General features: G+C 34.8%; 1 protein-coding gene across 12 annotated transcripts in view; it reads right to left on the reverse strand.

Moving 5' to 3' along the window:
* LOC103559669 (sodium channel protein type 3 subunit alpha) overlaps positions 1-26,124 on the reverse strand; it is a 115,687-nt gene that overhangs the window by 21,569 nt on the left and 67,994 nt on the right. For all 12 annotated transcript variants that reach the window (XM_070581497.1, XM_070581493.1, XM_070581489.1 and 9 more), the window contains 7 exons: positions 25,785-26,023; positions 18,722-18,895; positions 17,133-17,489; positions 14,842-15,312; positions 3,698-3,818; positions 2,398-2,552; positions 1,483-1,656 (listed from right to left, as the gene is read on the reverse strand). In XM_070581497.1, the coding sequence (XP_070437598.1) occupies positions 1,483-1,656; positions 2,398-2,552; positions 3,698-3,818; positions 14,842-15,312; positions 17,133-17,489; positions 18,722-18,895; positions 25,785-26,023 (1,691 nt within the window). The remainder of the gene's footprint in view (positions 1-1,482; positions 1,657-2,397; positions 2,553-3,697; positions 3,819-14,841; positions 15,313-17,132; positions 17,490-18,721; positions 18,896-25,784; positions 26,024-26,124) is intronic.

The following is a 26,124-nucleotide window of genomic DNA, read 5'->3' on the forward strand; positions in this document are numbered from 1 at the left end:
CAAAATCTTTTTGAACCCGAGAAGATTCTTAAATGTATTTAGTGTTCCATCCTTCCAAAGAGGAGCTGGAGATTATAAATGCTAGGCCCCAAGGACAGTCTGAAAATATCATATAATATTGGTAGCAGTTAGATAGGAAGTCTATGAGGTAAAGGAGAGTTGATTTGAGAATCGGGAAATGTGGATACTAATCTCAGCTTTGGTACTAGGTAGTTGTGCTATCTTAGGACAATTCTTTAAACTGAGGCTTCAGTTTAGAATAAACTGTTCAGAAAACTCTCTAGAATAAAGGCTAGATATTCTTTAAGGTGCATTCCAGTTGCAGAATGTCAGAATATTAAATTTCTCTTTATAGATAGCTTTTCAGGACAATATTGAGATTTATCTCTATTATTCATTAAAGACGAACCATAGAAATTGGAAGTCATTTCTGGTCCATTAAAAGCCACTTGGCAGCATATTTCTTCTCAACTCAAAGTGGGTAACACATTTTGGTTATAGAATAATGAGAACGTATGTGTGGGAGAAGGGGGAGTAGAATTTAGATAGGCCCACACTTGTCAAAAATGATTAAAAGAATGAATGCACACATAGGGCAATCATTGATTCATAGTGGCAACTATGAGAGCTAAAAATAAAGTGATTTATGATTGCTAGGAAACAGTAGAGAGGGTACTTAAAGTACCTGACTTTGTTGGGAGGCTGTGAAACCTTGTGCAATGGAATATCACAGAAGACAAAGAACCAGATGACTGTCATTTTGCCCCAGTGCCTCTCCATGGCTTGGAATAAAACAGCATGCTTCGAGTCAGACAGACCTCCTTATTGGCAGCGTTCCTATGACTGCTCACTCCAGGGTAATCACATTCAGAGCAGGCCTCCTACATCTAACTCTTTGCATGGTAAATATCTGATTAGCTGCTGGGATATCTAACTACTGATTTAAGAATGGAAATGCACTTTATTGTCTCTGTGGCTATATGGTTGAATCAGGTGGAAGGAAAACAGTAAATAGGTTGTTTTAACATTATTTAGTAATGCACTCTAGTAAGGGATTGAAGTACAATTCTCACAATTCCTGGCCCCAAATTTGTCTTGTTTTTACCTCCTGGAGATGTTTTCTTTAAATTGAACTGTTAATAAGCTAAGTGCTTAGATCTGTCAATTCACAGATTTTTAGCTATTCCTTACCTTGAAGTTCTTAACTTTCAGAAAAAGAAGAGCTGTCTGCTTGTGGCATAGAACAACTCTCTCTGTGTTTTCCCTTACCACTGTCCACATTTTTAGGGATCCTACTACTATTTTCCATGAGACTTTCCTCATTTTTGCATTTATTGTAGTTTTTAAAAAGATAGTTGCATAAGTATGTCAGCTTAGTGAAACTAAGTTCTCAAAAGTCAAGATTTTAATCATAGAAATGCATGAAAAGTCAAACTTGCCTTTTAAAAAAACAATTTCATAAAAATCACTCAGAATACTTACATCAACGATCAAGAAATCTAGCCAGCACCAGGCATTAGTGAAATATGTTTGAAATCCATAAGCTACCCATTTGAGAAGCATTTCCAGAATGAATATATAAGTGAAGACCTTGTCAGCATATTCTAGCATGGTTTTGATAGTCTTTCGCTGTTCAATGTATATATCTTCAAAAGCCTGTGAATCAAGAATACTTTTATTTTACTTGCATGGCTTGCCTCCCCTAAATAATTGATAAAATTTCTTAGTATAATACTGGGCACAAAACAATAATTGGATAAATATTGGCTAATATCAGACAAACAGCAAACATCAGACAAAATCTAAAAACTAAAACTAACAGAAAATGTTGGCAAGGAAATATCAATATCTTTACTGACTTGATGTATGCTTCCTTCTCTGCCCTTTCACCTCAAAATCTCTATCTCAATTACTGCTACAAACACATGCTTTTAAAAAGTAATATGAGCTCAGAAAATAATGAAATTTCTGTTAACGAGGGATAGACTTCGTCTATTCCAACATTACTCCCCTGAATGATCTGGTTTATTTTGGAAGAATAAATTGATTAGACATAAAGAAAATGAAATATACTTTTAGTCCATAAATGCTAATTTGATTATTAGGGAGAAGTGGATGGTGTTTGACATGGAAGGTAACGCAGTTACAGAATGTCTGTAAATGGCTGTATCAGTGAGGAAAACATCTGTTAGATAAACACCAGATGAGAAATGCCATCTGGCTGTTCATGGTTCTGATTTATTTTGTACTGAATTTTGCATAGTTCAGTCCTGGGTGCCAAGCTCTGCAAGGCACAGATATACTTCCACCTTTACTTCTTAAACTCAGTGTACATTTCTTTAGGAGAATAAGCTATTTCACTAGAACCTGATTCTTGCCAAGATGCATTTCACTTACCAAAGCACCGCTACTGAGAAGAATCATGAAGACAATGAAAGTCTCAAACCAGTTGTGTTCAACAATGCTGTAGCAGGTTTTCCGAAGATTCCACCAGACCTTTCCTTTGCCTTCTTCTATACTTACTTGACAGAAGGGAAACTTTTTAATACATCCTGAAAGATAACATTAAATATAATAAATTAGAAAACTATATTGAGGTCCTAAATAGGAAAAAATAAACTTTTTGCTCCCTCTCCATCCCAGTCTCAAATCACCCTTTTACAGGGTAAGTAGCTACTTCATTCCCTAGTTATCTTCAGCATCCCTCCTGCGTAATGAATCATTCTCAGACTTAGACATTCAGCCAGCTGCCTAGAATTCAAGGAATTACTTTACCAAGAGTTTCTTGAGTATAAATGGTTTCATTCTTTAACACTAGTCAGGATCTCTCTTTGCCTTAAGGCCATTGATGGAAGTAGGGTCCAAGAACACCTCGTAGGTTTGGGGAAGAATTACATGTTCAAATTATCTCTTCATTTTGTGATGTGATCTTGGATTTTTACTCCCTTCTTTTCATGCGCAGAAAATCCCCCTGTCTTCCTAGGTATCAGCCATTGTCAGTTTTCTCAAGCTCATTTATTTTCAGCCTCAGTGCTTTTCTTACTCACACCTATGACTCATCTTGTCAGTCAGTGTCTCTATTCCTTTGTCCTCCCCCTCTGAGCTTTCATGTTATTTCTAACTTCCATCCACTCTTCTGCTCTGACTCTCTGAGCTACTATTCATCGGATTAAACCCAATCACAATGAATCTGCAAATCTTTATTAATTTGTGTGCAAGACACTGTACCGGTCACTGAGAACAACTCCTGTTCTCCCTGCCAAGGATCTACAACACATCTGCATCCCCAAACAGCTCTGGCCGCAGCACAAATTAATCACATTTGAAACTGTAAGGGCTGGGGTGTAATTATTGCAGCATCTATAAATCAAATCACAACATTGCCAGTGAGGTCTGAGGCGATTGCTATATCAATGAGGTGACATTCCAGCATGCCATTTATCTCACAGGGTTAATGTCTCCACATGCTAGAGGATGAAAAAAAAAAAAGACACATCAAATCATCTTAATTGTCCAGGCACAGTCACTGCCATAGTATAATCCAGAAATAAAGATAAATAACTTCTTGGAAGAAACAGGAAAACAAAGATGAACATGCCTTCACCATTTCTTTGAAATATTTCCTCCAAAGGAGGTCTGTTCAGTCTCTGTAAGGAAAGAGGGGAGATTGAACTTAACCATATTAGAGCTTGTTTACCTTCAGTAAAACAAGCTTCTGGTTTAAGGTCTTCCTCAGGCTCAATTTCAGCTGGGTCACCTTCTCGGGGTGGAGCAACATCAACTGTGCTTCCTTCAGATGAGCTGGTTGCATTTAATTTCTGGAAACAAAATCCCATTGCAAAGATATGATTTTTCTCCCCTTTCATTCAGCTAATTTGAAAACGTTCTGTCATAGTGTGAAAAAATGGTAGTGATAGCATTTGACTCTAATAACATTACTGATAATTATTTACTAATAATTTAACATAATTAAAGTCCTCCTATTCAAAACAATGTAACTACTGACCTGATTTAGACAAAAAAAAGGTTAGACAGTCTTCAATATAGGTGATTTGGAAAGGATGAATTATACTGATTAACTTGTTTTATGATCTCCATTTGTATATAGACGCCATATGAAAATCATCAAACACAGTAATACTCAGGCCAAATCAAGAATAGTCTGATAAAAGTTTGGTTTGCTGACATCCACTACTGATTGTATTAATTAAAATGCGTCAAATCAAACTGTAATTTCCACCTCTTCCGATGGAAATTTTCAGAGGGCAAAGAACATTACCAGTTGTCTCTAACTACTGTCCATGTTTCTGTAATTTTAGAAAGGAAGAGCAGCACATTAACATTAGTCACAGTCATTATATTTCAAATTTGAGCTATATTTTTCTCTGGCTTACATAATTTTCTTCTTACTTTACTAGCAGAAAAATGATGGATCTCTCTCTTTTTTTGAACTGTTTAAATGAATTCAATACTTGGCAAAGAATTCTAAATGAAATAGAAATTTCTTCATAAATAGCATTGTCCAGAATCTGTATAGACTTTTATTAGGAGCACATTCTGAATTCAATATGTGATCCGGCTGTGAATTTTTCCTTTAAATAGTAAATCATTGTGACATGCTACAGCCACTTTATTGTTAGAAGAATAAATATCTAATAAGTACTCTGAAATCACTTGGGGAGGAATTATGGAGGTGCAATGTTTTATGAAAACGGATGCAAACACATGACATACAGCACAACCTAGGCGAAGTGAAGCTTTTAGAATGAAAGAACAATACATGGACATGTTAATGGTTTCAAAGCCCCCATTAACTTTAGTAGCTAAGTGGTAGTGTCACTCTGCCCCAGCTTTCTGAAAGAGTTAATGTGTTATTGAAAAATGCCTAAATGACTTTCTAAACATAAGTCATAACTGGAGGAAATTTGGCTCAAAACTCTTGATTTATTGAAATCATAATGTAAATGTAGTATAATATTTTATAATGTGAACTAACTGAAGAGTAATATCCAGATGATACTTTCTGTAGTGTTACTTTGAGGGTGAGGTTAAACATGTCCAACTAAATATATTGTGAAAATTACTTTAAGTCAAAATATAATTCTATAGTAAAGGATCTCATAGTCTGGAGTATGCTAAAGAGAGAAGTTAGGCCATCATTTGATGGTTCTTATGATCCTTTTAGTGCAAGAATTTTTACCATTAAATTCCTCTAGTTTTTGGAGAGGTGTAAGGCCAAGACATATTTTTTTCTCCCAAGATTTTTCGTCTTCTTACAGCCAGGATATCTTTATTCTTTTAAGAAAATTTCAGGAAGCTATTGTTGGATTGAATTGCAGCAGCTTCTGGTATAATGAAGAAAATATTGGATAATTCTTTGGACCCAGAAACTAACTCTTCTCTTCTGATTTCACTGGTGGTTTATGGGTTGGACACTGACATTTAATAAGTGGCAGCAATGATATCCACTGCATAAATAAAACCATTAAGAAATCTGATTATTTTAAGGTTAGTTGTAAAAAGTTCCATGTTTCTTCTTCTTCCTCTTGACCAATCCAACCTCAATAATTTCTTCTGAGCCTAGTCATGGTCCGCCTGCTTCATGAAGCCTTTCTTTCTTGCATGATTCCTCCACACTAAATAATTTTATAGAACATTTAGTCCATTATCCTTGTTTGCTTTGATCAAATATTCTCATAAATATATATAAATTATATAGTACATAAAATTATATCTATGTACAAACTATATATTTATGTACATATACATATATACCAAAAATGTACACACACACAGATATATGTGTGTTATATATATATATATATATATATATATATATACACCAAAAGGTCAGAGTACAGAATAGACACTAAACAGTTATGATTTTATGAAGAGTGAATAAATGTGTGACTGAATGCATTTTTGTATTACTCTTATAGAGAGAATTGTAGTGTTTAAGTAATTTCATCTCTCCATTTTGACATATAACTCAATCACGGCTTTGACAGAAGTCTATTTAATTGTATAAGAAAATGTATTTTCGTAATGAATAGGAATTATTTAATTAATAACATTTAAGTGATAAAAATGTGATGTTTCCAAAGTTTTTCTCTAAAATATTGGAAGGTGTTCAATAAAGAAATCTGAGAGAAGAAAGTAATAAGCATATTTGCATATACACACAAATACAGCTACAGTCGTGCACCACACAATGACATTTCCATCAAGGATGGACCGTATACATGATAGTGGTCCCATAAGATTAGTGCCATACAGCCTCAGTGCATAGTAGGCTGTACATCTAGGTTTGTGTAAGTATACTCAACGATGTTCACACGATGACGAAATCGCCTGATGCATTTCTCAGAACTTATCCTCATCATTAAGCCACACATGACTGTATACCTTTCCATTTGAAATTTTAGAAAATATACTTATCCTTCACTTATTTTACCACTGTTAACATAATTATAAGATGTTCAATTTTTCGCATAATTGTCTGCCATATGTTCTACAAGAGTCTTATATTTAAATACAAATACTTATTTAAAGCAAACCCTTCACAGCACAAGCAATAGTAGCTGCTAATCTGAATGACAGTCGAATCTACTGTTTACCAAGTATTGACCTCTGAGTGTGTTTTTGTTATTGGTGCTGTCTTTAGATTATAAACATTTACAAATTTGGTTAACATGTTGGGACATAAATAATTTCAATTTTCTAAATGGCTATGGAGGTTATACATTCCCACATCATGAAGTAGAGAAGGCCAGTAATGAGTCTGGCTCTATCTGCCCGACATTATGAGGCATAACGTGTCTTTTGAAAATGGACGAGAAAAAAATTCTGCACGCATCCTGCTCTTCTCAAATGAGCAGAATCTATTTCAATGGAGATTACTTCACTGTTATCCAGGAGTTCTTCTGATTACAAGGATAAGCTCTTTAAACTTACACTCTAGAAAGCTCCTTAAGGAATGTTCAGACAGAGACTTGTAGACCCTCATGCACCAAAGCTTAAAAGATAGTTGGTAGGCTAGCGTTCATTTCACTAAAAGCGTTTTGTGGGAGGCTCCTTTCCCTATGGAGGGTGACATAAAGTTAATTCATCCTCAGTCGGGGAATCAGGTTTATTCATGTTGTCATCTTCATAGGGCACATTTTTGTCATAGGAAAGTACATAATTTTATTCTATGAAGTTATGAAAATATTATAGCAACTACATAAAATTTCAAAAGTTGTGAATTTACCTATTGAGTTAAATTAAATTTAGACTGTGTTCTTATTAAGTTACAACAACTTACCAATTATGATATACTGCCTGACATGCTTTAGGCACTGGATACATAAAGAATTTTACTGCTGAAATTTTAAATCATTAATTTATATCCTAGAAAACTACTTAAGCATTTAAAAAATTCTATCCACTAATATAATAGTATCTACATAATCTTAACATTTTCTGATTAAGTTCAATACTTCAGCATTCATACTCTGGTAGAAGGTAGTTTGTGATATGTTCTATCAAAGCCATAACATAATGACTTCAAATATATTTAAAAGCATATAACTGATTTAAAAGCAAGTGACTGATGATAAATACAGAGAATAACTTACTTTATATTGCCATAGCTGTGGTACTACAGTGATATAAAAAAAGCAAAGAAATCTGAAATGAAATTTTCCATTATGAGGAACTTGATGGCTATACTAAATAACTAAAATTAAAACTTGTTCAGAAGTAGTTAGAAAAGTATAATTAGGTATATACGCATAACAATAGAAAGCTTCTATATAAAACTGTATAGTACAAGTTCAAACTTGTTTTCTTGTACTAGTTTCTCCCTAGTCCTCCAATATTTTACGGCAGTTAACATCAGATTCTTCCATCCCTTGTAGAAACTACTAAGTCTACAGAGGGATGATGGCTTATGCTCTACAGATGCACACTGGAAAGCAAGTTTTAAGATGCAACATTCTCCAGGCCTAATTCAGCCACAGAAAACATGCCTGGCTGCAGCAGAAGCCCGGCGCAGTGCTGTGGAAGCCGCACGCTGATCCAAGAACCATGTGCTCAGAGACATGGTACCTGAATATCAGATTTTCAAGAAGGTTAACTGCAAATACCACTCTTAAGAAATGACAGAATCAGCACCCAAAAAGGCCATGAGACCTTTTTTTTCCCTTAATAAGGTGAACTTCTATAGAAATTCCCCCTTATGATGAATATTGCTCTTGATTTTTATCCAATTAAATAATGAAATTTAACTTTCAGTGATAGAAGAGAATGTTAGCAACTGGCCTACTTCCACTGAAATGCGCTCACATTTCATTTATTTTCAATCAGCTATTGTGTTTGACTCTCACAAATTACTGTGTGATTCAAGAGGTAAAAATAAAAGATTCAGCCATTACAGATTACCTTTAAAATCTAGCCATTTCTCTCAAAACTTCTGAGTTTTGTCTTACAAGTACAAGAGGAAAATCTTTTGGTCACACAAACTATCAGGGCCTTAGTCTGATCTTTTGGATATGCATATCCATATCTTGACTTATGATATTTGACTTGAAGAACAGATAGCCACACCATAAGGCCATTGGGTTCCTTATCCAAGGCAGAAAGAATAAGACAAAAACCAATAGCTCTTTTTTTCTGGACCAATTATGGAATAGCTAAAAATACAAACCACTTCTATTCAGTTTTCCCTCGACATATTTTAAATATACACCACCCCTGGCGCTCCTTTTATTTTAAAATAGCCTTAATAAGAACATACATATGAAACTGAAAATAGTTATGTGGTAGTTGAAGAGTAAGGTAAAGGGGCATCAAGAAGGCAAAAGAAAAAGCTGGTTGATCTTGAGAAGATTACAAAAATTTCCATTTGAACTAGCTTTAATTAAGTTTTGTTTCAGCAGAAGTACATTAAAGCACCAAAACAGTTCTCTAAGGGTCAATATGGGTTTAAAGTGGCTATTCACACACCCGTCTGAGCCTCTGGAAGAGTTGCCTCACATTCAGTTTCACAAAGAGCATTTAGAAGGCTGAGAGCATAACGGAAATTGGGAGCTACAGGCATATTCTCCCACTGCTCTCCAGATTATGAAAACAGAGCACAGTGCCTTTTCCAGAAGAGCACGTGCTTGGGACCTTAGTCAAGCATCTGTTTTCAAAGTTTCCATAAGGGCTTTGAGAAGAAGGGAATCCTGTTATAAACAGGGTGTGAAAGATAATTTTCCAGTACCATTTAATTCTATTCTGTTTGTGAAGAAAAAATAAATCAGATTTTCTTCAATGACTAATAATGATTTACTCCTAAAGCTAAAACGTCATTGCTAAGTAAAAATTACATAAATCACTAGGGGCTGTATGTTTTTCTATTTTTCATTAATAATTTTATTTCTGAATTTGTTGCCTTCTACAACTAATTCTTAGTTATCAGAAAGAAGAAAAGAGACCTAGAGACAACCTCACACTCCAGATTTTTTTTCACCAAAACCTTTGAAAACTGCCAACACTCATGAACTTTTTGCTTCATAATTTCCCTTCCAGAACCCTCACTCCAGCTGAGATTCCAGTAAGCAATGATATCAACAGGAGAAAGCTGAGTCAAGAGAGTAAACTTAAGATTTTAGTTAGTCCACAAACCTACAATAATAATTTTGGGAGATGCCCTTTACTCCTCATAAAGCTATAATTTATAATTAATAATCAAAAGTAGGAAAATTTCCAAGTCTCCTTTTTGCCTGCTCAGTTTTGGGAACATTTAGGGAGAAATTAATGTAGCTCAAGGAAATAAAAAAAAAAATGGGTACACTGGGTCAATAACTTAATGATCATGATGCAGTGAACTTTTCCTATCCCATATCATGATGCTTTCCTTCTGTTAATTACCTTACAGTGATCACTTACGGTTTTGCAGACACATGACTTAACAACTTTCTTAAACTACATGAAAATCCAAGATATGTGGTGCCCAAATGCATACAGACTATGGCCCTTCATATCCAAAAACTCATGATCACCTACTCTTTTTTTTTAACAGAGCCTTTCCCAAAAAACATGAAAGCAGACTTTCCATGTGAAGAACATGAATTGGATGGGTTGAAAATTACATTCATAGATCTGAATATAATGATCTGAAAATGGCAGCACTATCAAAAAAAACCCTGTAAGGGTCCTTTTGGTAATACAATTTACTTATAAGGGCTGAATCAACAACAACAAAAGTTGTGGTTTTATTTTAATGAAATAAAAGCAGAGAAATAAAAGAAAATGCATGCTCTCAAATTCTTGGCTATATTGAATTTTAAACATTCCTATCATGTTTTAAAATAGATATAAATCCTACAGAGCATGCAATTGTTGCTTTTAAAAGTCTAAAAGACTAAACTGGAAACTCATTAACAGAATCAAATGTGATGTGGGACTGCCCGTCTCGCCTGACCATGCTGTGATGTGTCACACGATTCAGCAGAGAGCAGCTGGGCACGTCTAGCACTTCCTTGCATGGCAGGGGAAGGGACGTAGCTGAGTAGCATGCAGGCCAGTCAAAATTCACTTAGAAAGTGATTGTACGTGGACAACTTGCTTGGGTAACCTGGGTAAAAGTGGTGGCCCGAGCCTCTGGCTGGTTAAAAAACACCAGAGCTGCATTCTTGATGGCTCCAGCTTGATTTTACCCCTGTGAGAAGTAAGAATGGCAAGCAGTGAAGGTTACAGTACGATATTGCTAGACTGTGCTTTGGATTTCAACTTCACATATGATTCTCAAGAACATTTCTTCTATTTCTTTCACCTGGGAAGACATTGAAACCTTTTAAGAACTTAATTGTAAAAGTCCACAGTTGTATAAAAATTTAAAGAAGTCATGATGATGTGAACTTTAAAAATATATTTAAAAATATAAAAAGAAACAAAATTCTACATTACATCTTGTCACAAGATCTGTATCATTCCAAGTTTTTTCAAAATAAAAGATCACTATTGTGAAAGCTATGCCTTCAATTCTCTTACATTTTTTCATGCAAAGCTTGATATTTGTTTCCACACCAGACTGCTTATGTTAGTGGTCCGTATATATGGTTATAATAGATACATATAAAAATATATACAGTATATAATATATAACAACAATTCATATTTTTACCTCCAAAAACTTCTAAAGATCATTTCTCCCCAACCATAACATAGCCAGATATACTTTATTATGAAAATGCATGGAAGGAGTAGAGTAACTAAAGTTTTCAAATACTACCTAAATCAGTGATTAATTTACTGCTTCTTCTTAAAGCAGAAATGTACTGTAATTTTTTTCCTTTTTCTTTTTTTTTTAAATTGAGGAATGTATCACTCTTTTGGGTTCAGCTCATGTTATTTCTCACTTTGTCAGCAAAGAGAAAGATATTCTGTGCTCTCCGAAGCAACACTCAATGTTCTTTTCTATTTGTGGTCAAAAAACTAAGAAGCATGAACCAAAATGTCATTTTATGGATATGTTATTTTTACCTTGTGTATGTACATGTGTGTATGTGCAATAGCTATTAAAAAAGATTAACCCAGGCAACATGAACACACATCTGAAATGTGACCTGTATTCAAAACCAGTAGTTTCAACAAATTTCAGATCAAAACTGAACTTTGCTGGAATTTATCTAAATGTATTCTGTAATGTTAGAACACACTGACTTTTGTTGTTATTTTTAAAATTAGTGTACATTTTTTTTTTAATATTGGCACCTGAGCTAACAATTGTGGCCAATCTTTTTTTATGTGTGTGTGCTTTATCTCCCCAAATCCCCCCTGGTACGTAGCTGTATATCTTCGTTGTAGATCCTTCTAGCTGTGGCATGTGGGACGCTGCCTCAACGTGGCCTGACAAGCGGTTCCATGTCCGCACCCAGGATCCGAACCAGCGAAACCCTGGGCTGCCGCAGCAGAGCATGTGAACTTAACCACTTGGCCACGGGGCCAGCCCCCAAAACCAGTGTACTTTTAATCTTTGTGTGAGCGTACATGAGAATTGCCCTATTACTCTTTCAGGGATTTTTTGGTATTAATTTTGAAAATCATCCACATAAAATTTATTACTGAATTTGATTTTACTGTGCAAAATAATTTGAAATTTTATCCTAGCTTTATATAAAAAAGAATTTAATTTTATATTTACTTTGATGTATTTTCCCACCAATACATCTGTACGTTTTAAACAATTTCATTACATTCTGTCATTGGATTCCATGTATCCAAAATTAGCTTGGAAGAGGACAGAATGGTTATTTAAAATCATCCTATAAGGAATTTTCATTGAGATAATAAAATGTTTTCTAGGTCTTGATAATGAGGAAGACGTTGTATCTCATTACAAATTTATGATTATTTAGCCACTTAAAAGACATGACAAAAAGGTAGTATTCTTCTAAGCAGTCATTTGAAGTACCTGTGGACATTATAGAGTTTTTGAAGTATTCTGGAAACTAACTGTTTGGTAGAAAGTAAGATATTTAATGCCCATAGATCCAATGTGATGAAACCTGCGATGTGAATGTAACAAACGTTTCTCTGCCTCTTTGCTTTTCTACCTCTTCTCAACCACAAGTTAGTCTTGTCCCTAGTGTTCCCTTATTTTTTCTTTATAGTTACTTCTTTGGTGAGCTTCTCTATCTTCAAGGAATCAGATAATTATAAATCTGCATTATCAAAGCTATTTTTAAACCCTGACCTCTCACCCAGCCTCTGGTTCCCAACACTGTCCCTTCTAATTCAGCGTATCACAAATGAATCCTCTTCTTCCCACATACACCTGGTACCCTTCCTACGCAGGCCATTTCAGACAGTGGCATTGCCATCGTTCCAATTTCCCAGATTCTTTACCAGATTTGTCAAATTACCAGTTAGTCTCAGTTCCCATACTTATCACCCTAGCCGAGAATTTCCTCACCTCATTGCTATCAAATGATTGTTACCACATTCTCCAGGAGAACCCCCCTTATCCCTCAGTCTAAACTGTTTTGCTCACTGATATCAAATAAATTTTCCTAAAACCTCACTCTCCTATTTCCTCTCCCCTGTTTCAGCAAAGACAGATAGCTCCTTCTTCACTATGCAGCCAATTCCAAACTCTGACTTCCTTCAGAGACTTTATAATCTGAAACTACCTTACACACCCAAACACATTTCCCACTATCCTCTCAACCAATACCTTATTCATGCTGCTTGTGCCCCTGTAGTGCCTTAATAGCAAGCCCATTCTCAACTCTGGCTTTCCTTTCACAGTTTTCTGCTTTGGTTTCTGTTCATATATTTGACCCAAACTTGGAGGCCTATTTCAATGTTATCTCTTCCATTTAGCAACTTGTTATGTTCTTGCTGTTCTCAATACCTATATCCTTATATTCAGTCCTGCAGGATCAAACTTTTTAATAGGTCATTAATGATTTCGTGAGTTAGTGTTAGCTTCCTCAAAGATGTTGCGATTTCCCTGAAGGGGTTCTGTTATGGAGCTCCCCATTAACTCTTCCTACCCTTTGTACCCAGCAGGGCGCGGAGTTCACAAAAAGGGCTCAATAAATGCTCGTTCATTAATTGATGTTTTTTCTTAAATAAACCTACGTCAGATGATATGGGAAATAAAATTAGAATTGAATTCTTATTTTACCAGACTGAGCAATATACAAATTAGAATTGAATTTACTAAGCAGACTCTGAGTGGAATTCTGAGAAAGACTATTATACCTCATATTGTATGTATTTCTTTTTCAAAATATTTTCAAATTTGCTGTTACAATATATCTCAGCAGCTCTGAAATGCCTGGAAAAAGGGATCAGTAGGCTATGAGTTGTGACACTGTCAGCTACTTGTTACTTATACAAATTCCATTGATGTAGTTATTAAAAACATTTCCAAAATATGCTCACAAAATCAGACATTATTGGTCTGATTTCTATGGTGTCAATATTATACCCTCAAGCTAACACATGTCTTTTATAACTCCATGCTAGCCTTACTTCTTACTGGTATATTAGAAGTCCAAAAGTAAATAATAGTAAAAACTTTTACTGCTGTTCTCCACAATACAGAACTGCAGAATTAATACCATTAAGCTACTATTATGGGATCCTGTGAATTATTTTAATCATGCAGTAGGAACAATTTCCCTTGTTCTTTCTTTTCTTTTAAACAATAAGCAATATGACAGTAAGAGCAACTTTTCATTCTACAGTCTAGGTGTAATCCTAAAGTGGAGCTTTTCTAAGTAATTCTTAGTATTCTCAAGTTAATCTGTAAGACCGTGCAGATTTGCTCATCCTTGCCTGGGCAAATGTAACCAGTGCTGCTTGTACTTCCCTGATATGTCTAACACTTTCATGAATGAATAACACTCTATCATAGTCAATAAAACTTTCAGAGGTGAACAAAAACTACACAAAACTTGCACATTAAAAGAATCATAGCAAAATCTAATCTATTACAGACGGTAAGGAGAGGATACTTTCACAATGATCAATGAATACGGTTCATTGATTTGTCTAAAGAGCATAACGTAGTATAGAATAGAATGTATTAAATAACATCTCTTTTTTGGAAGGCCATATATTTTAACCAGATTTTAAAATTGTCAGGAAGATGAATATACTAATCATTTGAACGATGATTTCCTATAAAAGCTGGAATTTCTATAAATAGATTTCCCAATAAAGAATACCTCATAATTTTCCCACATTACCATATATATGATTTACAATATACTTTTTAATAATATAAACACAATAAAAATACTAAATAATCGTAGTGCATGGTTTTTATCGGAAATGCAACAAAAACCTTAAAAGCATTCTTACCTCTTTGCTTTCTTCCAGTTCTGACTCACTGCTGAACTCTTCAGTATTTAAGTTTTCAAAGTCAGACTCTCCAACAGCAATTGGCACTGTTACAGTGAGGCTGGGGTTGTTTATGAATGACATGTAATCATTTTCATCGATTACATATTTTTCAACACTGCTTCCGGTACCTACACCACTGGTGGTTCCATTCCCATCTTTAAGATAATTAAGCTCTTTGCTTATTTCAATTCCAGTATTATTGGACATGCAGCTGTCTATTTTGTTGCCTTCATGGACTTCTATAACTTTTGGCTTTCTTAAAAAGGTTTTTCGGAAACATTCCCGTATATTATTTTTCACATAATCGATTCCCTTTTGCATCCTTCCTACTGCAATCTGGAGATTGTTCATTTCATTATCATCGTCAGTAGCAGCAAGGTTGTCTGAGCTAAATGAACTCAACAATAAGGCCAGAAAGAGGTTCAGAACCTGGAAGAAGAAAAGAAAACGTGTACCCAAACATTAAAGTACACACAAAAATAACAGTTTAAACAGAGAACTTATAGATCTCTGCTAAAATTAATTCAACAAATACTTCTTGAATGCTTGCTATATTTCAGACACCATGTCTTAATCACACACTATTTAAAGGATCAAGTATCTTCTGCCTGCTGTGAGGGCAAAATGGTAAAACAAGCACCTTTTCTTTCCTCCCGAGAAGGACAACAGGAAACGAGAGCTTCTAAGATTTAAACTGTATCTACTCAGGGCTGCTAGTGAAAAGTTAAATCCCATTTTTATGGTTTTGGCGAAGGAGAAAAAAAAGATATTTTCATATTAGTCATTTTACCAATTTGTCTTGGGAATCTTTAGGTTCATGTGTGTAAATAATGAATTTACTTATTTAATAGCCTGGTGATATGTGTAAAACCAATATACTTGAAATATAAATTTCTTTGTCTAATGGCCACTTTTATAACAGCAGAAACTTGTAAGTGCAAATTATATAATGTTTAACACATTTTCCATCAATGTGCTTTGAAATTTTTGTGTCCAAATTGTTCAACAGATGGAGAAAACTCTAAAATTATTCCAGGGTTTAGGGTAGACCCATATAATGTAAAAGACTTTTCTCTTTCCTTTCTTTGTGCAGAAAATATGAGGAAATCTTAACTCTCAGAGTATCATTGGGATACAAGGGGAACAAATTACCCAATTAACTGATAAAATATGATTGATACAGGAATAATTCATTATAGCTGATGAAAAAGGAAATTTATTTATACGAATCTTTTTAGTCTGAAATGTAGTTACTGAGATTCAAAAATGTTACTTGGAAGGAAGACACTTGCAAAGCAAGAACCCCAGTTTGTTTCCTTATTTCTGTATCAGATTTTGTTCGGAATCTAGAACTTCCTAATTTACTATTCTGAAAAAAATTGCATGTCAATAGGTATCCCACAAACATTCTTTTAAGCATTCTCATTTGAATTTTACCTCTCAAAGGAAGGGTCTGGTATGATAGCATAAAGAAATGGTTTGTCCACACATGACTGAGAAATTTAAGCATTAAAACATATAAATATACAAGTTATGCTTTTACATTGATGCTTTTAACTCAGAGCTAAAAATAAGTCTTTTGAATTTGGTCAATGTCCATACATATGAATAACTTAAATTGCAATAATTTATTTCCTTTTAATAAAGCAAATTCAGGGAAGAACATATTTAGTCCCCTTACAAGTCATTTGGATAATTACAATACATAGCTACAATATGTTGCTCTATTACATTGAAATTTTTCTTTAAAATTTAGTAATATGCAACTTATGCCACAGAGTAAGCAAAAAATATGAACTATGAATATGTAAAGAGCAATTGCAATATAGAAGAGACAGTTGTGTTTTTAGATTTACTGGAGATGATTATCTTATCAAAATAATATTAGGATGAAAAATAATTCAGGCCATAAAAATAATATTAGGGTAAAGTTAGTCTTGATAAAAACATTTCTTCAACAAAGAAAAATAAAGAAAAAGAGGAGTATTTTTGCCCCCCAACTTTCACAAACACACCTCGTTTAATCCTCACATCAACCATAAGATTTCAGTTTTGTTATTGCAGTTTCATAGTTGGGGAACTTGAGCCTCAGAGAAGTTAAGTAACTTGCCCATGCTTAGAGTGCTCGTACTAGGTTTTGAGTCTAGCACACGGAGGATAAAGCCAGAGATATGTCTACTGCCCCAGGCTGCCTTCCGAGTACTGTCTGATCTTATTCTTAATTATGAGCATTTGTAATACATACATACCACAAGGTTTCCAATGACCATGACCAACATGAAAACAATAAGGCACATGGCTTGACCAGCGACCTCCATACAGTCCCACATGGTCTCTATCCACTCTCCGCACAGCACGCGGAACACAATCAGGAAGGAGTGAAAGAAGTCATTCATGTGCCAGCGCGGGAGCTCACAGTCTTCATTGATTTTGCAGACACATTCTTTGTAGCTCTTACCAAACAGCTGCATGCCAACCACGGCAAAGATGAAGACGATGATCGCCAGCACCAAGGTGAGGTTACCCAGAGCCCCCACTGAATTGCCAATGATCTTAATTAGCATATTCAGGGTGGGCCAGGATTTTGCCAACTTGAAAACTCGAAGCTGTAATCAAGTGAAAAGATACTTTTAGTAGTAACCACAATATAATTTGGAAATTGCTTAGACATGGTTTTATTAGTATGCCATATCCTAGAAGGATATAAAATCTCAACCTACACTGAACAAATTCAAGTCCAGAAGCAAAAGTGTTAATAATATTGGAAAGGCAAATCAAATCGTAATATCATTTAAATGAAAAAAGAAGAAAGATAAAATGTTCCAGATGTGAAAAGTAAGACATTTCTGATTCATCAACAGATATGTCCATGAAAACAAATTAATATTTTCATTAGAGACATTTGTGAATTTAGCAAACTAGTCACTCTCAGACTATATTTTATAGAGTAAAAAGAAATGTTAAAAGTATGTTACATATTTTTATAGACACATAAAAGTAAAATTAATTTTATAAAGAAACATAAAGAGGCTTCCTTTCAATTTGAAGAAATACATATTTTGCTTAATTTACACAAAATTTTAGATATTTTTCAATAAAATTTTTTGCTGTAATATCAAGAAAGTTTGCTATACCACTGTTTAAAGTGCTAATGATATCAAATATTTTCCCACCAGTTCCTTTAAAGCAATTCCCACTAATATAAGTAAGGTTGATAAAAAGCTAAGTTTAGGGGCCAGCCCAGTGGTGTAGTGGTTAAGTTTTCGTGCTCTGCTTCAGTGGCCTGAGCTTTGAAGGTTTGGATCCCAGGCATGGACCTGCACACTGCTCATCAAGCCATGCTGTGGAGGCATCCCACATACAAAATAGAGGAAGATTGGCGCAGATGTTAGCTTAGGGACAATCTTCCTCAAGCAAAAAGAGGAAGCTTGGCAATGGATGTTAGCTCAGGGCCAGGCTTCCTCACCAAAAACAATAAATAAATAAAGCTAAGATTAATTGGGGCCTAAAGATTTTATTTGCATTTCTTTACAGACATTAAAGCAAAAAAAATTTTTTAAGAATTTAAAACATAATTTTAGAAGCACATGTGTGTTTTTAAATGTGCCCTATATAGTTAATCATTATGAAATTATCCAACCACTTTTATCATTCTTAGAAAATACTCACACATAGCTTTAAATAGAACATTTACATATTTTCTTAGAATTACACACATATTGGTGTAAATTTCAAATATCATTAAAAGTAAATAGCTACAGAAATACATATTGATTCACTTTCAAAATAAATGTTACGCCAATGAAAGACAGCATATGAACATAGTTTATGCAGATACCAGTCTGAATGATCTCAGCACCGACAATCCCTCCACATTTGCCAGGCCAAGCTCCATCAAACTGAGGCTGACAATAATCCCATCAAAGATATTCCAGCCCTCTTGGAAATAATAATATGGATCCATGGCAATGATCTTGAGGACCATTTCTGCTGTGAAGATCCCAGTGAAGACCTAAAGTAAAATGGAGGTCAGTACTTCACAAGCATGGGAAAACTTCTGACACTGCAAAACTCTGGAAAGAAAATATCTAAAATTTCAAGTGAAGAAATATTCACTTGACAAATTTATACAAGTTTAGCATTATTTTTCCAAGGGAATATTTTAAGTGGATTTGCTTTATTTAATGAATCTGCTAGATTTCCAGGAAAAGGATGATTTTAAAACATTTCATCATCCACATTTTAAACCTGATACTAAATAATAGCTACTGAATTATTGCCCTTTTTAGTAGACTATGCTTTTACCATCATCACAGCCAATATTTTTTAGTATTATTTCATTGGGAACGAATCTATATATTATTGGAAGTTACTAAAAATTATTTTAAATTTGGTAAAAACTAGATTTTGTTCTTGATTTTTGTGTCTTTTTCAGTGGACACCATCTTATTTCTATAATTTTATAAACATTCCTGACCCAAGAGTGAGTTTACCACATGTTTTACAATAATGATCTCTGTATGCATGCCTCAGAATTAAGGCTCATGGATTAATAGAGCAAGAAACTGCAGATGGAATTGAAAGCAGTAGGAGAACATTCTCAGGATGCATACACCCATAGTTAAGATTAACAAATTATTGAGTAGTTGGATGAACGTCTATTTGACACTAGAAAGAAAACAATGAAAAAACTCAAAATTTGGATTTTTTCACTCAAAATCATAGGCTGAGAGACCCAAGGACATGAAGAATTGTGAAATTACTCTTGCAAAGAGTCTTTTAAAGCAATTCTCTTAATCAACTCTAGGTAAAAGCTGCATTTATGACTGTAATGTCAAGCTTACCATTTACCAAGGTAAATCAGCCTTTACCTTGAAGGAACTCTGTCCAAATAACAGTATCAAAATTATTTGGCTTCCTAAAACATCATGCTAATTAAAAGAAGTCTTGATTTTTCTCTTCAAATGTGTAAATGCAGTTAACATCTCATTTTCGCAATCACGGAAAGAGCGAAGGAAATAGTCTCCCTGAAAAAATAGCTTGACTGCAGTTCATTCACTCACTCAAATAGAAATAAAATGCATTTCAAGCAAGCCTTGTACACGAAAATCCAGATGTATATATACGGTGGAATGCACATTGAAAAATGATTTTTTCATTTATCTCTTAAAATATTTCAACTTAGGCCCTAAAAATCACTGGGATTGTTTTTGGTACAGTTTAGTCTAGGTTTAGCTGGTCACTGATTAAGAATTTTTAGAAAGTCTTTCTCATTCTGGCTAAGACCAATCAAGCATACTGATTATGATACCCACGTTTACGAAATTTTAAAACTTCACCAAAAAAGGCTAAGAACAGTGAGAACTAGCAACCTCTGGGTATGTACAGGATTATATATATAATTCCCATGTATAGTTTATAAACAATGCTGATGTATGGTTTATAAACATACATTCAGCTGCCTTTGAATTTTCTTTATCACAAAGAATTTTTAAGACCCAGACAATTAATTAAAAAAAATATTGAATGTTTATTGTTCGTACTTGGCTAATTGTATCTTGTCTTCTGCAGAAGCTTAATATCTCTTGAAATTTTGGATTATATGCTTCTGTAGCCATTCATTCATTCATTCTAAAATATTGCTGAGCATCTACTTCAACAGTAGACATTGTCTTAGGCTTTGAAAATACAATAGTAGTTAAGACATACAAACCTGACATTGCATAAACCTAGTTCATTTAGACTCATGCATTTCTTATGGACAATGAATTTATAGGCTTCCTAAGTCAGCCTCTTTAATGAGGAGATAAGTTTGGTGAAAAGTTCCTAACTGTTCTATATGATGACGCATGATAACTAGTAAAAGTGTGAGTGTTAAGGATGGGGATGAGAATCAGCTAAGGAGTCTGGACCAAGAGGAAAGAAACTTGGAGCACTTGGAGTTGTTTTGGGTGGCACAGGGATTGGGATGATCATATGTTGGGGTTAAGGTCTCAGTTCAGGAATGGGATGGTTTCCCTATTGAGTATTTACTTAGAGAGGAAAGTTCTGTTGATATAGATTAAAAAGATAGAAATGCTCAGTCTAACAGCTGAAGTTCATGCATTGGTCAGTTTGCTCTACAGAACTTCTTCTTGCCCAGACTAACATTCCATTCCTTTGTAGTGAATTTGATGTAACTGCAGCCTTCTCTTGCAACATTACTACCAGCCTCTTGTTTTAATTTTCTTATTCCCATGCCTTGTGGATATGCATCTTTAAATATTTGTTGTTGTTGTTGATTCTTTTTCGCAGGGGGATGAAATTGAAATATACTTAAAAGTGGTGGGAAATCATTTGACATTTGTGATTTTCATTTTCCTCGTCTGTCAGATGAGAATATTTATTGAGAGGATTTATCAAGTCGGTGTCTAAAATTTTTGGACTTTTACCAATATTGTATTGCTTAGCAAATTTTATTCAGAAATTGGTGTACACACAATTATTGTTACACAAGAGCCTCATTAGAAGTTGTTCATTTGGAGACGACAAGGCATCATTATATTATACTAGGAAAGGAGTTAGATGGCAAAACAGCACTCCTTCACTGATGCAAGAGGCCTCCCAGGTGAATTCTAGGATTTGGCTCCCAAGTGTTTTATCTTTCAATAAACGAGAGCCATTTTTTTTTTCCTTTAAAGAGTTATCATGTCCCTTTCTTGAGATTTTAAATTAATATCCTATGCCACACCATTTAATTCAAATTGTTTTGCTAATTATGTTTCTTCCAACTTTTATTTGTAAATAGCCTGTAAGATCCTTAGAACAGGTACCATGTTCTGCGTTTCCTTCTGGGTCTAGCAGAAGAAGGGGATATCGTGGACTCCCCTTCACTGGATCCAAGGAGAGTTACAGTAAGAAAAATAACCAACGTAGAAGCTACAAATCTCTGTGTATATGCCCTGACTAAAGGTTTACAGGTTAGTTGAAAATGTTTGTGTGGTAAAGAGGTTGTCTAACCTACTGTTACTGGTGGAAGATTTCTTGCTTATAGAATCCCTAAGGTCGGTGCATGGATTTTACAATGGTTAAACAAAATCAAAAACAAAAACCAAACAGCACCTTAGAGAAACTCAATAGAGATTTTAGGTCTCTTGATACTCAAATTTGATCAATCTGATCAACAGAAAAGTGATGTAATTTTTATATGCTTCAGAAACAGGATGAAAAAGGGCACATTGATCTAAGTAAAGACTGAAAATTCCACAACTCTTTTATGGGATATTATTTTGTTTTCAATTCAACCAAAACCTCTATGTCCTTATTTATAAGGCAGTATGCAATCATATGAGCAGTAGCAAACTAGCTCATAGAAATCCTAAATTTATTTAATGAACAAACTGTAAACTCCTCACAAAATATTCAATGCAACCAACCAAAGTGTGTAATGTAGTCCAAAGTCAGCTAAGTACTCAGGAAATAAGGAATATTCTCTTTCTTGCTCTCTCTCTCGCACGCTATACACACACAGACATATACAGTCATGCACCACATCATGACATTTTGGTCAATGACGGACCGCATATACACATAAAGCCTAGTTCTGTAGTAGGCTAGACCATCTAGGTTTGTGTGAGTACACTCTATGATGTTTGCACAATCACGAAATCACCTAATGAAACATATCTCAGAATGTATCCCCGTCATTAAGTGATGCATGACTGTATAATATATAATTTTTCATATATATAAATTTTATTATGAAGGTTGTTATGAGTATCAAATAAGACATGAGAAATTTAACTATGAAATGCTTTACAGATATATTATTATTAATAATAATTAGGAGCTTTCAGCCAATTGAAACAAAAGTCACTTTACACATTCTTCTATTTTTATGGTTAGAAATAGTTAACTCAAGTCTGTTCCCTGTTATCTACACTCTATCTTGATGAGCCTTGTTTCCCCAGCACTAACCTCAACTTACCAATGGTTCTACCACAAACAGTCTACTAGTCATCAGTCTTCCACCCCATTTCCATACCTCACTATCTGCGTCGCTACTCATAAAGTTATAGAATTTTAGAAGTGGGAGGGACATGAAAAGTCATCTAGTCCAACACATTGTGCTCATGAGAAAACAGACCCATATATCTACGTGACTTTCTCAAGACCACCCAGATATTTAGCATGGACTCTTAGGCTTGGGCCCAGGTTCGATGCTTTAGTCTAGTGCTTTTCCACTTGATCATTCTATAATCCAATCTCTCTTATCCTGTGATTCCATACTCAATTACTTCAACATTGAAATTCTATAAAACCTCAATTTTCTGCTTAACTGTGGCAAATTTCCAAAATTTCTTCCTTCATTTGTCCAACTTCCTTAACTTTCCAATATTCTGGAAAAAATAAAAGAGCTAGAGCAGAACTATTTTCCATCAATATTTCAAAGAAAGATTAATAGCATATATAAGAGGAAGGAAATTGTTTATTGAGCACATGCTAGATTCCAGGCACAGTGCTAAGTGTTTTCACATTACCTCATTCGACCGTCACAACAACTCTGGGAGATGGGTATTATTATATCCGTTTCAATATTAGAAAACAAAGACTCAGATTTTTATCAGACTTGTCCAGATGCTACATTATTAGTAAGCATTGGCAATGAGGTGAAACCCAGTCCCATCTGACTTCATAGCTTGTGTTCTTTCACAAAAACATGCTACCTGAAACAGCCCTTTTGGAAAGGAAACAACCAGTTGGTTATTTATTGAGTGACAGCGATGTAGACACTGTGGGAGATACAAAAGAAAATGGGACACGACCTCTGTCATCAAGTAATTTATATTGAATTTAAAAACCAAGAGTTATGATAAAAGAAAATGTTTAATATTAAATCATGCTTTATTCACAAATGCATTAGGAGTTAAGAAAAGAGTGTTCAGTATGGGCTGAGTGTCATGTTAGAGAAGATGGGGCTGGAATTGGGCCTTGAAGAATATAAAGAATTAAAATGAGGTGATTTGAGTCAGAACACTCAGTGAATGCAGAGAACAGTGAATTTTTTCCCACATATAAACATATAAACATTTGTGTGGTACAGTGACAAGGCTGTTCTGATGGGGCTGATGGTGACTGATTAGGAAATAATGGACAATAAGATGAATAGGAAGAGTACCAGCAGATGGCGAGTCTTGAAAAACAGCTAAGAATGGTGAATCACAAACAAAGATGATAGATACTTTAGCAAGGTGAAAGCACACTGAGTACAGAGTACTGGAAATATTATTTTAACGTAGCTATAGGATTAAAAAAGGGATACCTTGAAAGAAAAAATAATGGGTCTTCATATCCAATCGTATATAAGAAATAAAGGAAAAGCAAGTAAAAATGGCTTAAGACTTCTATCTTTGAAGCTGGAAGGCCACCACTTGAGGTAAGACAAGACTGAACTGAAATTGTTAGGACTTTCAATAAATTATGGGAAAGATGATCTTTCTAGCTGTCACATATTGTGTTTAGTTATCTTTCGAGCAATGATTTATAACAGTTGGAAATATAGGACTGGAGCACAGCTTATACCACAAATATAGGCAAGTCCTAGACTTGCTGAGTACACAAAAACATTAAGTGAAAAACATAGTCTTAAGAGGCTTAAGAAAAGAAGTCTAGAAAAGGAGGCAGAGATGGAGTAATTGGGAGGATCAAGGAATAATCAGAAAAAATAAATAAATATCACATGTACCAAAGATGAAGAAAATCTCAAGAATCTGGTGGGTGTTTCACTGAGTCATATAATGGACTGAAGTTGAGCCCATACATTGGGGTAGACATTCATGCAATTGTCTGCCCAGTATTCCCTTTCCTCCTTCAGTCGGGAATTGCTCCTCCACCTGTATGATTCCTCAGGACTGCCATGTTTTCACATGATTCCACCCTCTGCCAAGACTGATTAAACCAGAGGTGAGCACCTGACTCTAGCTATACCAAACACACTTTATCATGAGAGTCTTTGAACTGCAACTGAAAAAGAGATCCAGTCCTTCTGCAGTACAGAGGTTACAAGATGTAAAACCAGTGAGCATGTTTCCTGACCTAGAGACAAAAGATGCGGTGAACGTTTGGGCTACATCTAAATGCTTGGTTAAAGCGTTTCCTGAAACCCAACTGAAAAATTACCATTTACATGGTTTGGTAGTTCATCTTTCCATTCCACAAGTCAGCCTTTGTTTTTTTTTTTAGCTTTGAAGCTAGTTTGAGTTTGTTTCTGCCTTGTACCCAAAAGGACAGTCTTGATTAATAAACTATATAAATCCCTTTATTATTTGTTCATTCATTTCAATTTCTTCATGTAGATTTAGGAAGAAATGTACATGTCAGCACACACATACACAGATGCCTGCTCTAGTAATTTGAACCAAAAGTGTGGCTAAATTACAAATGTGTTTTTACCAACTATTTCTTCTCCTGTGTGAATACTACTTAAGCATTTTATTAGGTGATTCAGTTTGAAACAACCGTGGCCTCTTTTGTACAGAAATCAATCTTTGCCTATTTCCTTCAGTGGACATGGTTTCAGTGGCTGTGTGTCTTAAAAGCGCATGTTTGTGGAGCCAGAATTAGGTCTCACAGTTTCTCTGGACTTTATTTCCCACAAGAATGACAGTAAAGATTTTAACGCGTTTACAACTGGTAAGACGCCATGATCAATCAGCACAGACATTGGTCTAAACAGCCAACATCCATACCAGCTGAATTTTAGACCTTATTACTGAGATTCCCTGTAACATTCTTTTAGACGTTTCTTCCTATGAAGAAAGATGATGTAGTTTTGGGGTTCAACATAGCACAGACACAATTCTTCTTTGGTCTATCTTCCCCATCCCTGCCAAAGGAAATAAGCAAACTTCAAATGAACTTACCAGGTTTCCTACAGTCAACACACTACTAAATTGACCAGTCATTGGGTAGTGCTCCATGGCCATAAAGAGGGTATTTAAGACAATGCAAATAGTGATGGCGAGATCAACGAATGGATCCATAACAATTAAATTCACAAGATGCTTTACTTTCAACCATGCATCACAGCAGTCCCAGATCAAGAACATATTGGCAAATCTATACCAGCATGGTGGACATTTCTGTCTAGATTCTTCAAGTTCTGGGGGAACAATAAAGAGGAAGAATAGTAAATAACAATAAAAAGGAATTATTATTGCTATAGATTATTTAATAAAACTGATGCTCCTACTTGAGGATGGA

The sequence above is a fragment of the Equus przewalskii genome, chromosome 17, assembly GCF_037783145.1.
Source record: "Equus przewalskii isolate Varuska chromosome 17, EquPr2, whole genome shotgun sequence".
NCBI classification, from domain to species: domain Eukaryota; kingdom Metazoa; phylum Chordata; class Mammalia; order Perissodactyla; family Equidae; genus Equus; species Equus przewalskii.